This window comes from Capra hircus, chromosome 18, assembly GCF_001704415.2.
Source record: "Capra hircus breed San Clemente chromosome 18, ASM170441v1, whole genome shotgun sequence".
Taxonomy (NCBI): Eukaryota; Metazoa; Chordata; class Mammalia; order Artiodactyla; family Bovidae; genus Capra; species Capra hircus.
In genome coordinates, this window is record NC_030825.1 from 47,197,017 (window position 1) to 47,209,089 (window position 12,073).

General features: G+C 49.2%; 1 protein-coding gene across 3 annotated transcripts; it reads left to right on the forward strand.

Annotated features, from left to right (window-relative positions):
* Positions 920–9,146, forward strand: RBM42 (RNA binding motif protein 42). Of its 3 annotated transcripts, none has more exons than XM_018063365.1 (10): positions 925–1,186; positions 1,428–1,572; positions 2,864–2,948; positions 3,050–3,124; positions 4,646–4,711; positions 4,790–4,965; positions 5,446–5,778; positions 6,089–6,206; positions 8,629–8,823; positions 8,903–9,146. In XM_018063365.1, exons 1-10 carry the CDS (start codon positions 1,059–1,061, stop codon positions 9,013–9,015), a joined length of 1,434 nt encoding a protein of 477 aa, XP_017918854.1. In that variant the 5' UTR covers positions 925–1,058; the 3' UTR covers positions 9,016–9,146. The 3 variants fall into 3 exon arrangements, with proteins under 3 accessions (XP_017918856.1, XP_017918854.1, XP_017918855.1); XM_018063366.1 differs by having other exon boundaries at positions 943–1,186; positions 4,811–4,965; positions 8,903–9,015; XM_018063367.1 differs by lacking the exon at positions 4,646–4,711 and having other exon boundaries at positions 920–1,186; positions 4,811–4,965.

Below are 12,073 nucleotides of genomic sequence, written 5' to 3' on the forward strand. Positions count from 1 at the left end.
TTTTGAGGCAGGGGAAATAGAATGCAATCTAGGTGTGAGATAATAGGGCAGTTTCCTATTAGAAGATGGTATTTTTTTCTTTTAAATACTCCTTATTTAACAGACATCTTATCTGTTACACATTATGAAGCAAGTACAGGGGAATTGACAGATGTCTTCAATTTGCTATAATGTAAAGAGAAAAAATGTATAGACAAAACAAGAAGGGTAAAATTTTAGTAAATTCTTGAGAGGCACGTGGATGTTCGTTATATTATTCTCTTTACTATTGTGTAGTTTTGAAAATATTCGTAAAACATCTTGAAGACTAAAGAGAGAGAGAGAGAGAGCTGTGTCTCAAGAAAGCACAAACACCAAAACTATACACGTGACCTTCTGAGTTGACATATTTGACTACTGTCTCTTGGCCTTTGCATGAACTATTCCTTCTACCCAGAATCTCTATACTCATTTTATCTAGCAGAAGTCTTCAGGTGTCACCTCCTCCTCCAGGAAGCCTGGGTCAGGCGCCTCCTCTGAAATTCCCACATCATGGTCCTGGTTTTTCTGGAATTCACTCGTAGCATGTCCGAAAGTGGGCAACCACGGCTTCCAGCTGTCTCCAGCCCCATCCTGCCCTGGGGTGACTGGGATGTCACTGTGTTTTAAAATTTCCGGAACGGGTCTCGCAGTGGCACCGGAGGAACCTCCGAACTTCCCGGAGTTCTCAAAGCTTGTCTTCACTTTAGGGGCGGGCCGTATTTCCCCATGAAGGCGTGGCCGTCTCTCTGGGTTGCACTCCCCTAAACGCAGTTTCTTCCCTTGACTCCTTTCTTCGGCACTCTGACTGGCCTATATTTTCCTTTGGGGGCGGGCCCTCTGGGTGAGGCCAGGTTCTCATTGGCCCTCACTCCAAAGGCCAGCCCTGTTGACGCATTATGTCATGTATCGGCGCCCGTCGCTTTCGCTGGTACGTCATCCGCGGGCGCCCACCCTGACGTAGCCACAGAGTATACAGCGGAACCGGCGGAGGGGACAGAGCTGAGGCGGTAGTACCGGAGACAGCGACGGCAGCAGCGATGGCCGGAGCGGGGCCAGCCCCGGGCCTCCCGGGTGCAGGAGGACCTGTGGTTCCGTGCCCTGGTGCCGGCATCCCGGGAAAGAGCGGCGAGGAACGCTTGAAGGAGATGGAGGCGGAGATGGCCCTGTAAGGCCCGCGATAGGGAGCGATAAAAGCGGTCCTAGAGTCAGAGTTGTCGAGCCCTGGAGCCTCCAGGCCACCATAGACTCGATATATAGTTCTGTCTTGGGGAAATAGGACTTTCGGAATTGTGGGGACGAGAGTTAAGGAGGAGAGGTCGGCAGGGGTGAAGGCGCTGTCGCGATATACCCACCGTTTCAGAATTGGTGCAAGGTCCTGAGTTGTGGTGTCTGTCCTGCCTTCCCAGGTTTGAGCAGGAAGTTCTGGGGGCTCCCGTAACAGGAATTCCAACTGCCGTGCCTGCGGTGCCCACAGTCCCCACGGTTGAAGCGATGCAAGTCCCAGCAGCTCCTGTGATCCGCCCAATTATCGCGACCAACACATACCAGCAGGTACGGCTGAAATAAGGCATAGAAGAGAGCACAGTGCCTCAGACACTAGTTTGTATACAGAGAGCTTTTGACATGCTGGCCTGTTGATTAATTAGCATGACAAATATTTTAGGTGTCAGACACAGAGGGCTCAGTAACGACTGAGACAATAATTCAGCCCTTTGCATGCTTTTATTCTAGATCATGGTGGCCAGTAGAACTTTCTGCAATGATGGAAATGTCCTGTATTTATTTAAAATTCATATTAGAGTTACATAGTTCCTCAGTCTCATTAATCACATTCAAGTTCTCCATATTTAACTATATGTGACTAGTGGATAAAGAGATTACCAAAAAGTGAAGAAGTAAATGAAACTTGTTCATTCTCTCAACAAATAATTTTCTGGTGCCTCTTCTGTGCCAGGTGCTAATCTAGGCCCTAGACATATAGCAGAGAATGAAACAGAAACATTCACTACCTTTTTGGAGTTTCTATTTTACTGTGGAGAGACAGATTAAAGTAGATTAAGAAGGGCAGAATTTTATCAGCATGGTCAGGGAAGACCTTTCTGAGGAGGTGATATCTAAGCAAAGATATAAAGAGCATGATGGAGGGAACTATGCAGATATCTGGGAAAAGAGTATTCCCAGACAACTGTTGATCTGCAAAGGCCTTGAAGTAGGTGCATACCTGATGTGTTCAAGGACGAGCAGGGACAACAGGGTGGCTGGAATGGAGTGAGCAAGGGAGAGGACAGGAGGAGATATGGACAGAGAAGTGGCAGAGACAGATCTAGTAGGACCTTGTGGATCACCAGAAGGACCTTGGTTTTTACTCCTGGGATGAGAAGCAGTTGAAGGATTTTGAGCATTGGGGTGATATGGTCCAACTTAGATGTCACCAGGGTCACTTTGGCTGTGTTTAGAAGACAGATTGTAGGGGGCCAGGGCAGAATCAAGCAGTCTAGGGAAGAGGCTACCATCATACTCTAGGCAAGAGATACTGGTGGCTTGGAGCAGGGTGGTGGCATGGGAGATGAGGAGGACAAGCTGGACATAATTTCAGGTAGTGCTGAGTGCTTTGGGGAAGATGAAGCAGGATGATGAAAGATGTTGCACCAGGGAGGGACTAAGGACATCTTGAGCTAGTGTGATCCCAGAAGCCTTTCTGAAAAGTGATGTTTTAGCTGAGACCTGAAGTTTGAGAGAGAGCCACACAGTGCAAAGAACAAAACCCTTGGTTCCCAGGTGAGCCTGCCAGGCAGCTTGGGGGCACTGAGTCAGACCCCTCACTCCAACCCCCATCCAACAGGTCCAACAGACTCTGGAGGCCCGAGCAGCCGCTGCAGCCACAGTGGTTCCTCCCATGGTGGGTGGCCCACCTTTTGTGGGTCCAGGTAAGTAAGGAGTGGTGGGACGAGGGAAGCAGGGTGGTAAAAAGGGAAGCATGGGACTCTCCTCCCCTCCCCCGCCATCCTCATCACTCCCCTCCCAACAGTTGGCTTTGGCCCTGGTGATCGGAGTCACCTGGACAGTCCAGAGGCTCGAGAAGCCATGTTCCTGCGGCGAGCAGGTAGGTCTGAGGCCAGAGAATCCCACATTTCACCAAGCACTCTTGTTTTAACTCTTGTTCACCCTCTCCATTTCATCCCCAAGATATCATTGTCTTTCTAAAGCATAAACCTAATCATGTACTTCTTTAATTTGGCCTTAGTTACTGGGTCATTGCAAACCAGCCCCTTTATTGTGACTCCTAATCCATATTCTTTGCTGTTTCTTCATAGCGCTTCATGTGCTATAAAGCTATATAGCCTTATAACAAGTTATACAACTTACTTGTTTACTATGATTATCATCTTTTGCTTCCTCTAAAATCTAATGTCTGTGAGAGTGCCTGCCATCTTGTACACATTACATGTCTCTGTTGATGGGATGAACAAACCAGACCATCAAACATGCACCTATGGTCCTCACCTGACAGTCAAGACCTTACATTAGTCGGCCCCTTGTGGAGAGAGATCCCCATTTCCTTCCCTGGAGCCCCAGACATTGCTGGGATTTGCCAGCAAGGCTCTTGTTGAGGTCCCTTCCCTCTCCTGCTCATTGTCACCCAACTTTTAACCTTCCAAACCTATCAACTAAACCAAAATCTATCTAACCAAAACATATTGTCTCCACAGGACACTCTTCATGTTGTTGAGATGACTTTTATACACACAGTCAATTTTTGTGACATTAACTTCCTTACCTGTAGGAAAAGGATATGTGTTCTGTGATGTTCTGGTGTCATCTCATTAGATCAAACTTGTTAATTATGTCACTTAAATCCTGATAGACTCTTTTACCTGATATCTGAGGTTTAGTATCTCCTATACTTTAGTATGATTTTGATGAAAGTGCAAATCTGACCTAGTCACCCTGCCCAGCTTCCAGCCCTGCTGTGGCACCTAGTACCCTCCGGAGAACAACCACTGAAACAGTCTTTCAGCCACCAAGACTATGCTTGGATGCCTACTGACCGCTTGACCATCCTCTTATGATGCTCTCCACCTCCTGACTTCCCCTATTGGAATTAGGCTAAACTAAAGAGGGAAAGGTTTTGTTTATAAGCATTCTCCTTGCCAGTAATATTTCCAAACTTAGCCTTTGCATTACCAGCTCTTCATTATCCTTTGGGTCTCAGCTCACAGGTCCCTTTCTGCCAGAAGCTTTCTCTAGTCCTCCTGATGTCCCTCTTCTGAGCTCCCTACTGCCAGCCTCAGTCACCCTGCCTGGGCTTCCCCCGTCCGGCCCTGATCACTCTGGCTGTCACTCTGGTGATGAGTATGTTCTTTCCTGCTCTGGACCAAGAGCTCCCCTAGGGCCTGTGGTCTTTAGGTGTGCCCCTAGCATTGCCCAGGACAGGGCCGGGCCCAGAGGAGATCATCAGTGGTAAGTGTTTTGCTGAATGAACAAATGAAAAGGACTCCGCATCTCCCAGAGGGTTCCCCAGGCTCTTCGGCAGAATTTCTTGGGTGCTCAGAGCACCCACAGGCGCATACCTTGCCCTGAGTGCCCCAGTCCCCCTTGACACACACCCTCATCTCTCCCACAGCTGTGGCCCCCCAGAGTGCCACTATTCTGCGTCCAGCCTTCGTCCCTCACGTGCTGCAGAGAGCAGGTGAGGGGGCCAAGGTCATCATCCCTGCCACATAACTCCTCCCCAAGTCCTCCAGCTCCCCCACTAACACCCTGACAGATTGTGCTCTTGCCTCTGCAGCAGCTGGGCCCCGCCCTATGGCCCTGCGGCCCCCTCACCAGGCCCTCGTGGGCCCCCCCCTGCCTGGGCCCCCTGGACCACCTATGATGCTGCCACCAATGGCTCGGGCCCCCGGACCACCCTTGGGCTCCATGGCTGCTCTGAGGCCTCCTCTGGTGAGTTGGTCAGGGAACTGAGGGTCAGGTGCGGTGGACAGAAACTCTCATCCTGGCCTGATGAGCTGTGTCCACCAAGTCTGCCTTTCCCCAGCTTTACATGTCTCTGCCTCTGTCTTTCCCTGTTTCTTCCTGTGGCCATATCATTTAATTTTTTTCTTTCTTTTTTTTTTTTTGAGGGAAGTTTAGAGAGAAAACACAAATTATAGGTGCATTTCTCTTTGTGTATCACTATTTTTCCTTTGATTGTCCCTCTCTTTTTCTGTCTTTATTTATTCTTTGGTCCCTGTGTTTGTCTGTCTCTCTGCCTGTTTCTCTATCCCTGTGTTGTTCTGACAGGAACAGAGACACTGATCCCTGTCCTAGTGTCTCTTGCCTGCTCTCTGGCCCTGGTGCCCTTGCTCTGTTGTACAGGACAAGGATGAGAGGGAGGTCTGAGCCTATGATTTTGCCCCCCTCATGCCCTCCTTTTGCCTGCAGGAAGAGCCAGCAACACCCCGAGAGCTGGGCCTAGGCCTGGGGTTGGGCCTGAAAGAGAAGGAAGAGGCTGTGGTGGCAGCAGCAGCCGGGCTGGAGGAGGCTAGCGCAGCGGTGGCGGTGGGAGCCGGGGCCGCCCCAGCTGGCCCTGCAGTCATTGGGCCCAGCCTGCCACTGGCCCTGGCCATGCCTCTGCCTGAGCCTGAACCCCTGCCCCTCCCGCTGGAAGTTGTGCGAGGCTTACTGCCCCCACTGCGCATTCCTGAGCTCCTGTCCCTGCGTCCGAGACCCCGGCCACCTCGGCCTGAGCCACCCCCTGGCCTCATGGCTCTTGAGGTAAGCAGGGAGCAGAGTAGTGGGGGACAGAAAGGGCTGGATGGGCAGACAACAGCCCATGGGCTTCCCCACACAGAAACACAGGTCATCTTCTGTCCATGGAGGTACGAGAGACCCAGGAAATTGGAAGGTTTGGGAGAACATGGGGAAGAGAGAGGCAGACACACATACACCTGACGCCCAGAAGCATATCCTGTGCTTTAACTATGGAGACAGGAGAACTAGGGGGACCAAATGGAAGAGCCTCAAGAGGGCAGATGGGCCCAAGAGACTCAGATCTAGCCCTTTGCACCCTTCCTTCCCTCTGTAGGTGCCAGAACCTCTGAGTGAGGACAAGAAGAAAGGGAAACCAGAGAAACTGAAGCGCTGCATTCGCACAGCAGCTGGGAGCAGCTGGGAAGACCCCAGCCTGCTAGAGTGGGATGCAGGTGAGTGGGCTCGAGTGCAGGGTCTGTGCTGCTCAGCCCAGGAAGGTTAGCTGGGTAGCTCCACACCTCACTGTAGGGCAGCACTGTTGTTAGCCCACCTCCTGGAGAGCCAGACTATGGCTCAGGGGCAGGCCCTCACCCAGCCACTGAACAGAACTGGGTAAAGGGGATTGGTGCGTAGGACCTCTGGCCCATTTCATTCATGAGGTGCCTGGCTTGTTAAAGGAGAAAGACCATTCTTTTTTTTCCCTAACTTTTTGTGCATTGATCGCTGAAGAAGGCTTTCTTATCTCTTCTTGCTGTTCTTTGGAACTCTGCATTCAGATGCTTATATCTTTCCCATTCTCCTTTGCTTTTCACTTCTCTTCTTTTCACAGCTATTTGTAAGGCCTCCCCAGACAGCCATTTTGCTTTTTTGTATTTCTTTTCCATGGGGATGGTCTTGATCCCTGTCTCTTGTACAATGTCACAAACTTCATTCCATAGTTCATCAGGCACTCTATCTATCAGATCTAGGCCCTTAAATCTATTTCTCACTTCCACTGTATAATCTTAAGGGATTTGATTTAGGTCATACCTGAATGGTCTAGCAGTTTTCCCTACTTTCTTCAATTTAAGTCTGAATTTGGTAATAAGGAGTTCATGATCTGAGCCACAGTCAGCTCCTGGTCTTGTTTTTGTTGACTGTATAGAGCTTCATCTTTGGCTGCAAAGAATATAATCAAATATAATCAAAATTTCTCACAAAATTTTAAATTTTGCACAGTTAACTATATATCAACCACCTAGATTCAGCAATTAACATTTTGATATCTTCACTGTAACCCTCCATGTGTATCATTTTTTGGTTTTTGCTCAATCATGTGAAGTAAATTATAAATGAGGTTATCACTTCACTCCTAAATACCTTAATATTCATCTCCTAAGAAAAGTAATATTTTCTTTCATATCATTACATGGTTAACACATCTAAGACAATTAACAGTAACTCTGTGTTATCTCATATTCTGTTTATATTGTGATTTTCCCAGTTGTCTCCAAACTGTTTCCTTTTAGCTGTTTTTCCCCTAAACCAGGAGGCATGCAGTTTTGTGTCACTGGATTATCTTTTAAAGAGAATTGTCTCCCTCTCGCTGCTTTGTCTCACTTATAATAGTCTTTTGAAATGTTCAGATCAGTTGGTTTATGGATGGTCCTACCCTCTTAAGTTTGTCAGATTACTTCTGCCTGGGGTGACCTAACTTGTTCAAGAGTGCCCTCAGTCACCACCAAAGCTATGAGGCAACCACAGTGGTAGCTAAGGAAAGGAGCCTAAGTCCCACCCCACTCCTTTACAGCACTGGCCCAGAGGTGGCTAGGCGGTAGACCCTAATTCTGTGACCTTGGACACGTCACTCCGCCTTTCAAGCCTTGTTTTCCAGCAAGGAGATAGTAATAGTATATACTCGTGGGGGAAGGGATTCTTTGAGCTTGAGCACATTTGGTCAAGACCAGGCTCAGCCCAGGAGGTTTATCCAAAAATGGCAGCTGAAGTTGACCTTGGAGAAGAATGAGGCAGTGTGTTCAGGTTTCAGGGACTCAAACGGGATCAGAGTGGGCTTTGCAGAGGAGGCAGAGCTGAGGATGAAGTCTGCGTTCCTGGGGTGCCATTATGGGAACCAGTGGGTGTCAGGGGCCCAGGGAGTGTCCATGGAGAGGTGTTCAGGAGGCCAAAGGATGCTGGGGGCTCAGAGGACAGGCCAGGGCTGTAATGACAGAGGTAGGGGCTTCATCACCGGAGTGGGTGAGGTGGCCCTGGGGTGGGGCAGGGCAGTGCCGTTAGTTGAAAGTGAAGGCTCTCGAGCCAGATAGATGCCTGAGTTCTTGTCCTAGCTCTGCTGCTTGCTGATTAACTTTGGGCAGGTGACTTGACCTCTCTGTACCTTGGCATATAGGGCTGTTGGGAATGCCAGGTATGTGAAAACTTTATGGATGCTTTGCAGAGAGTCTGCTGCTAAGTCACTTCAGTCGTGTCCAACTCTGTGCAACCCCATAGACGGCAGCCCACCAGGCTCCCCCGTCCCTGGGATTCTCCAGGCAAGAACACTGGAGTGGGTTACCATTTCCTTCTCCCGTGCATGAAAGTGAAAAGTGAAAGTGAAATCGCTCAGCGACCCCAGGGTCTGCAGCCTACCAGGCTCCTCCACCCATGGGATTTTCCAGGCAAGAGGACTGGAGTGGGGTGCTATTGCAGAGAGTCTAGCACAGGGTATATACTATCCAGGTGTTGGCTGTTATAACTAAGAGGACCTCAGGTCGAGACTGCTGGGATACAGAGGGAAGAGGGCTTGGGGGATGCTCCCAGAGAAGGTGGGATCATTTCAGTAAGACAGACCCTGGGCCACACATGTGTATCCTCTGATCTTCCCTCTCCCAACCCCAGATGACTTCCGGATCTTCTGTGGGGACCTGGGCAACGAAGTGAACGATGACATCTTGGCCCGAGCCTTCAGCCGCTTCCCATCCTTCCTTAAGGCTAAGGTGATCCGTGACAAGCGCACGGGCAAGACCAAGGGTTATGGCTTCGTCAGCTTTAAGGACCCCAGTGACTATGTGCGCGCCATGCGTGAGATGAATGGTGAGTGCGGTCTCCCTAGGGTCATTGGGCATGGCAGGCATCTGGTCTGAGCCTGACCTTGAACCCTCTCTTCCCACAGGGAAGTATGTGGGCTCACGCCCCATCAAGCTGCGCAAGAGCATGTGGAAGGACCGGAACCTGGACGTGGTGCGCAAGAAGCAGAAGGAGAAGAAGAAATTGGGCCTGAGATAGGGTCTGTGGCCAGGCACCCGCTCCCATCCGGCCGGGCGCTGGTTCCTCCCCACAGTTCTTTGGAAAACCCTCAACTGTCTACCCACCCATCCTCCCCAACACCAGTTTCAATAAATTTACGTTCATTTCCATCCTTGGCTAGGCTTGGAAGCACTCTTTGGAGAGCCGGGCTTAGCATCCCCCACTCTGGAGACAGTGGGGAGCCTTGAAAGTTTACATAAACATGCAGATGGGTGTTTTCAATGCTGCTACCTGCCCGTTAGATCTTCTTGAAACCTCTAAGTATACACTGAGTGCAGCCCATTCCTCAGAGGAGGAAGTAGAGTCTTAGCGCAAGGTCAAAGCCAAGTGGAGGCTCACCCCAGTGGTCTTCTGATTCCACCCTGTGTTCTCAGCACCAAGGTAGTGGGTCTTCTGGGCCCTACCCTTCTGGAGCTCAGAGCTTTCCAGGCTTTCATTCATTCATCCATTTTCATCAAGGACCTGGACAGTGTGTGGATACCGTGGTAACAGTGTTCCTAGCTAATGGTTCAGTGGCAGAGATAGAGCCATTGCCAGACAATGACAGCCCAGAGTTATCAGGGTTGGGATGGGGAACCATCCCGAGGAGTCCAAGAAGGCTTCCTGAAGGCACTGGCCATTTCTGAAACTCTTTCATTCTCTTCCTGTTAATATCATTCTCTCTCCTTATCTCTGCCGTTCTCACCCTTTAGGTCTCTCAGACTTTTCCAGTTTCTTCACTCTGCCAAAACCTAGTCGACCTCTGCTGTCTCTCTGAATGTTTATGCCTCCTGTTTCTCTTGAGTCCCCCTCTGCTTCTTGTCTCTTTGTAAATGTCTCTGAGTCTCTCCTCTCTTTCCATCTGTAAGTCTCTCCCCAGCTCCTGTTCCCCAGCTCCGAGCTTGTCTCTGCCTGTCAGAAATAAGTGTCAGGACCTTGAATGCCAGACTGAAAGCTTAGACTTGACCCTGAAGGCAACAGCCAGCTGTGAGAAGCTGAGACAAAGCTCAAGCAGGGGACTGGCGTCACAGATTTGCACTTTAGAGAAAACGGGTTCAGAAGGAGGTTGGAGCAGTGACCAGCCAAAGGAGGGAGATGGCGTGGGGAGGGGACAAGGGTCTCCCAGGGGCATAGCCATCAGAACCCCAGATTGGGAGGGGAGAAACAATACCAAGGCTTCTCAGGAAGCCAGTCACCCAGGAGAGGTGTCAGATTTCCTCTGTTCCGGTCTTCCTCCCTTACTGCCCACTCTGACGTCACATTTTCCAGTCTGGCGAGAGGGGTGAGGGCCTCCTTTCAATGACAGGAAGTGCCCTTCAGCCCCCTGCCACCTGGCTGGACCACCCAGCTCCAGAACCCTCAAACCCCATCCCCATATCACTAGCCCTTCCTTTCTCCTAAACCCCTTCTATTCACTGCAAGCAAGGGAGGAGATGTGAATGATTCCAGAAAGGAGGGTTTTAAACATGCATTCAAGTCCCAAGGGGAGAGATCAATGGGGGCGAGAGACAGATGGACAGAGATGAAGGGAATGTAGTGAGCAGAGACTGAGGGGTGGGGGTGAGAAGAAAAGAGGAAGAAAACAGTGGTGGGTCAGAGGCAGTACAACAGGAAAGGGAGTTGGGGGAAAAGTCCGGAGAGGGAAAGAGATGGAAACAGGTAAGCAGGTAGGGAGAGAGATAGGAACACTTAGAGATGGAGAGGGACTGAGACACCAGAAGAGACTTGGGGGACTTCCCTGGTGGTCCAGTGGTTAGGATTCCACACTTTAACTGTCAAGGGCAAGGGTTCAATCCCTGGTCAGGGAACTAAGATCCCACAACCAAGAGTCAGGCTTGGTACAACAGAGGACACCAACCCAGGGCAGGAAGACATGGAGAGAGACCAGCTTCAAGGAGAGGAGGCCCCAGGCCTGGTGGGGCACAGCAGATACAAGATTCCTTTCAGACCCCTGGGTTAGATGGATGGAGGGACCAATGACTTCTGAGGGCTCTGTGGTTCAACCAACACTGGGTCCAATCCCAGCACCAGCCACACACTGTGACCTAGTGAGTAGCTCTTCCTCTTGAGGCCCAGTTTCCTTTGTGTAACACAGAAAGGCAGTGCCCACACCCTCCAGAATGGCAAGTGGTTAATAATCAAACTAGGTGAATGCTGAAAAAGGTCCACATTAAAGAGGTGATTCTTAAAAAAAAATGTTTTAGCACAAAATTTTTGTATTGGAGTATAGTCGATAAGCAATTTGTAGTTTCAGGTGAACAGCAAAGGGACTCGGCCATACATATACATATATTCATTTTCCCCCAACCGCCCCCCCTCCCATCCAGGTTGGCACATAACATTGAGCAGAGTTCCATGTGCTATACAATAGGTGTTTGTTGGTTATCCATTTTAAATATAGCAGTGTGTCCATGGCCTTCCCAAAGTCCCTAACTATCCCTTCCCCCCCCTCCCCCAGCAACCATAAGTTCGTTTTCTAAGTCTGTGAGTCTTAAAGGAGTTATTTTTAATGATAATATCTACTTATCAATATTGCAGGATAGAAAAAACATAGGTTCTGAAGTCAAGCAACCAGGGTGTAGGGTTGCCAGATTTAGAAAATAAAAATACAAGACACTTAGCTAAATTTGAACTTAAGATAAACAACAATTTTCTAATTGTATGTTCCAAATACTGCATGTGTGTATGTATATGTTGCAAGTATACATGGTTTGGTTTGGTTTTGCTGAATCATTGGAAAAGTTACAGATATAACACTTTACCCCTAAAGAACTGTGGGCCTTTGTTGTTTGTAAATACCTGCATTTTTTAGAAATAGCATTTCATATTATAATAGCATTATCACATCCAAGAAAATGATCCATTCTCTATCTCATATTCAGTTCCTACTCAAATTCTCCCCATTTGTCCTGAACTATTATAGCATGAAAGGGCAGATTCTGGAGATGAAGAAAAGTAGGAATAATCCTCTTCAATTTCCCCGTTCATAAAATCAGGATAAGACTAATACTTACTTCTTCAGGGGATTAAACAAAGGCCCACAGTTTTGGTGATATGC

Excerpts from the sequence above, each read along its gene's own strand:
- RBM42 (XM_018063365.1), top strand. The coding sequence starts at position 1,059 with ATGGCCGGAGCGGGGCCAGCCCCGGGCCTCCCGGGTGCAGGAGGACCT. Across the intron at positions 1,187-1,427 it reads ATGGAGGCGGAGATGGCCCT|GTTTGAGCAGGAAGTTCTGG; the intron begins GTAAGGCCCGCG and ends CTGCCTTCCCAG. Across the intron at positions 4,966-5,445 it reads CTGCTCTGAGGCCTCCTCTG|GAAGAGCCAGCAACACCCCG; the intron begins GTGAGTTGGTCA and ends TTTTGCCTGCAG.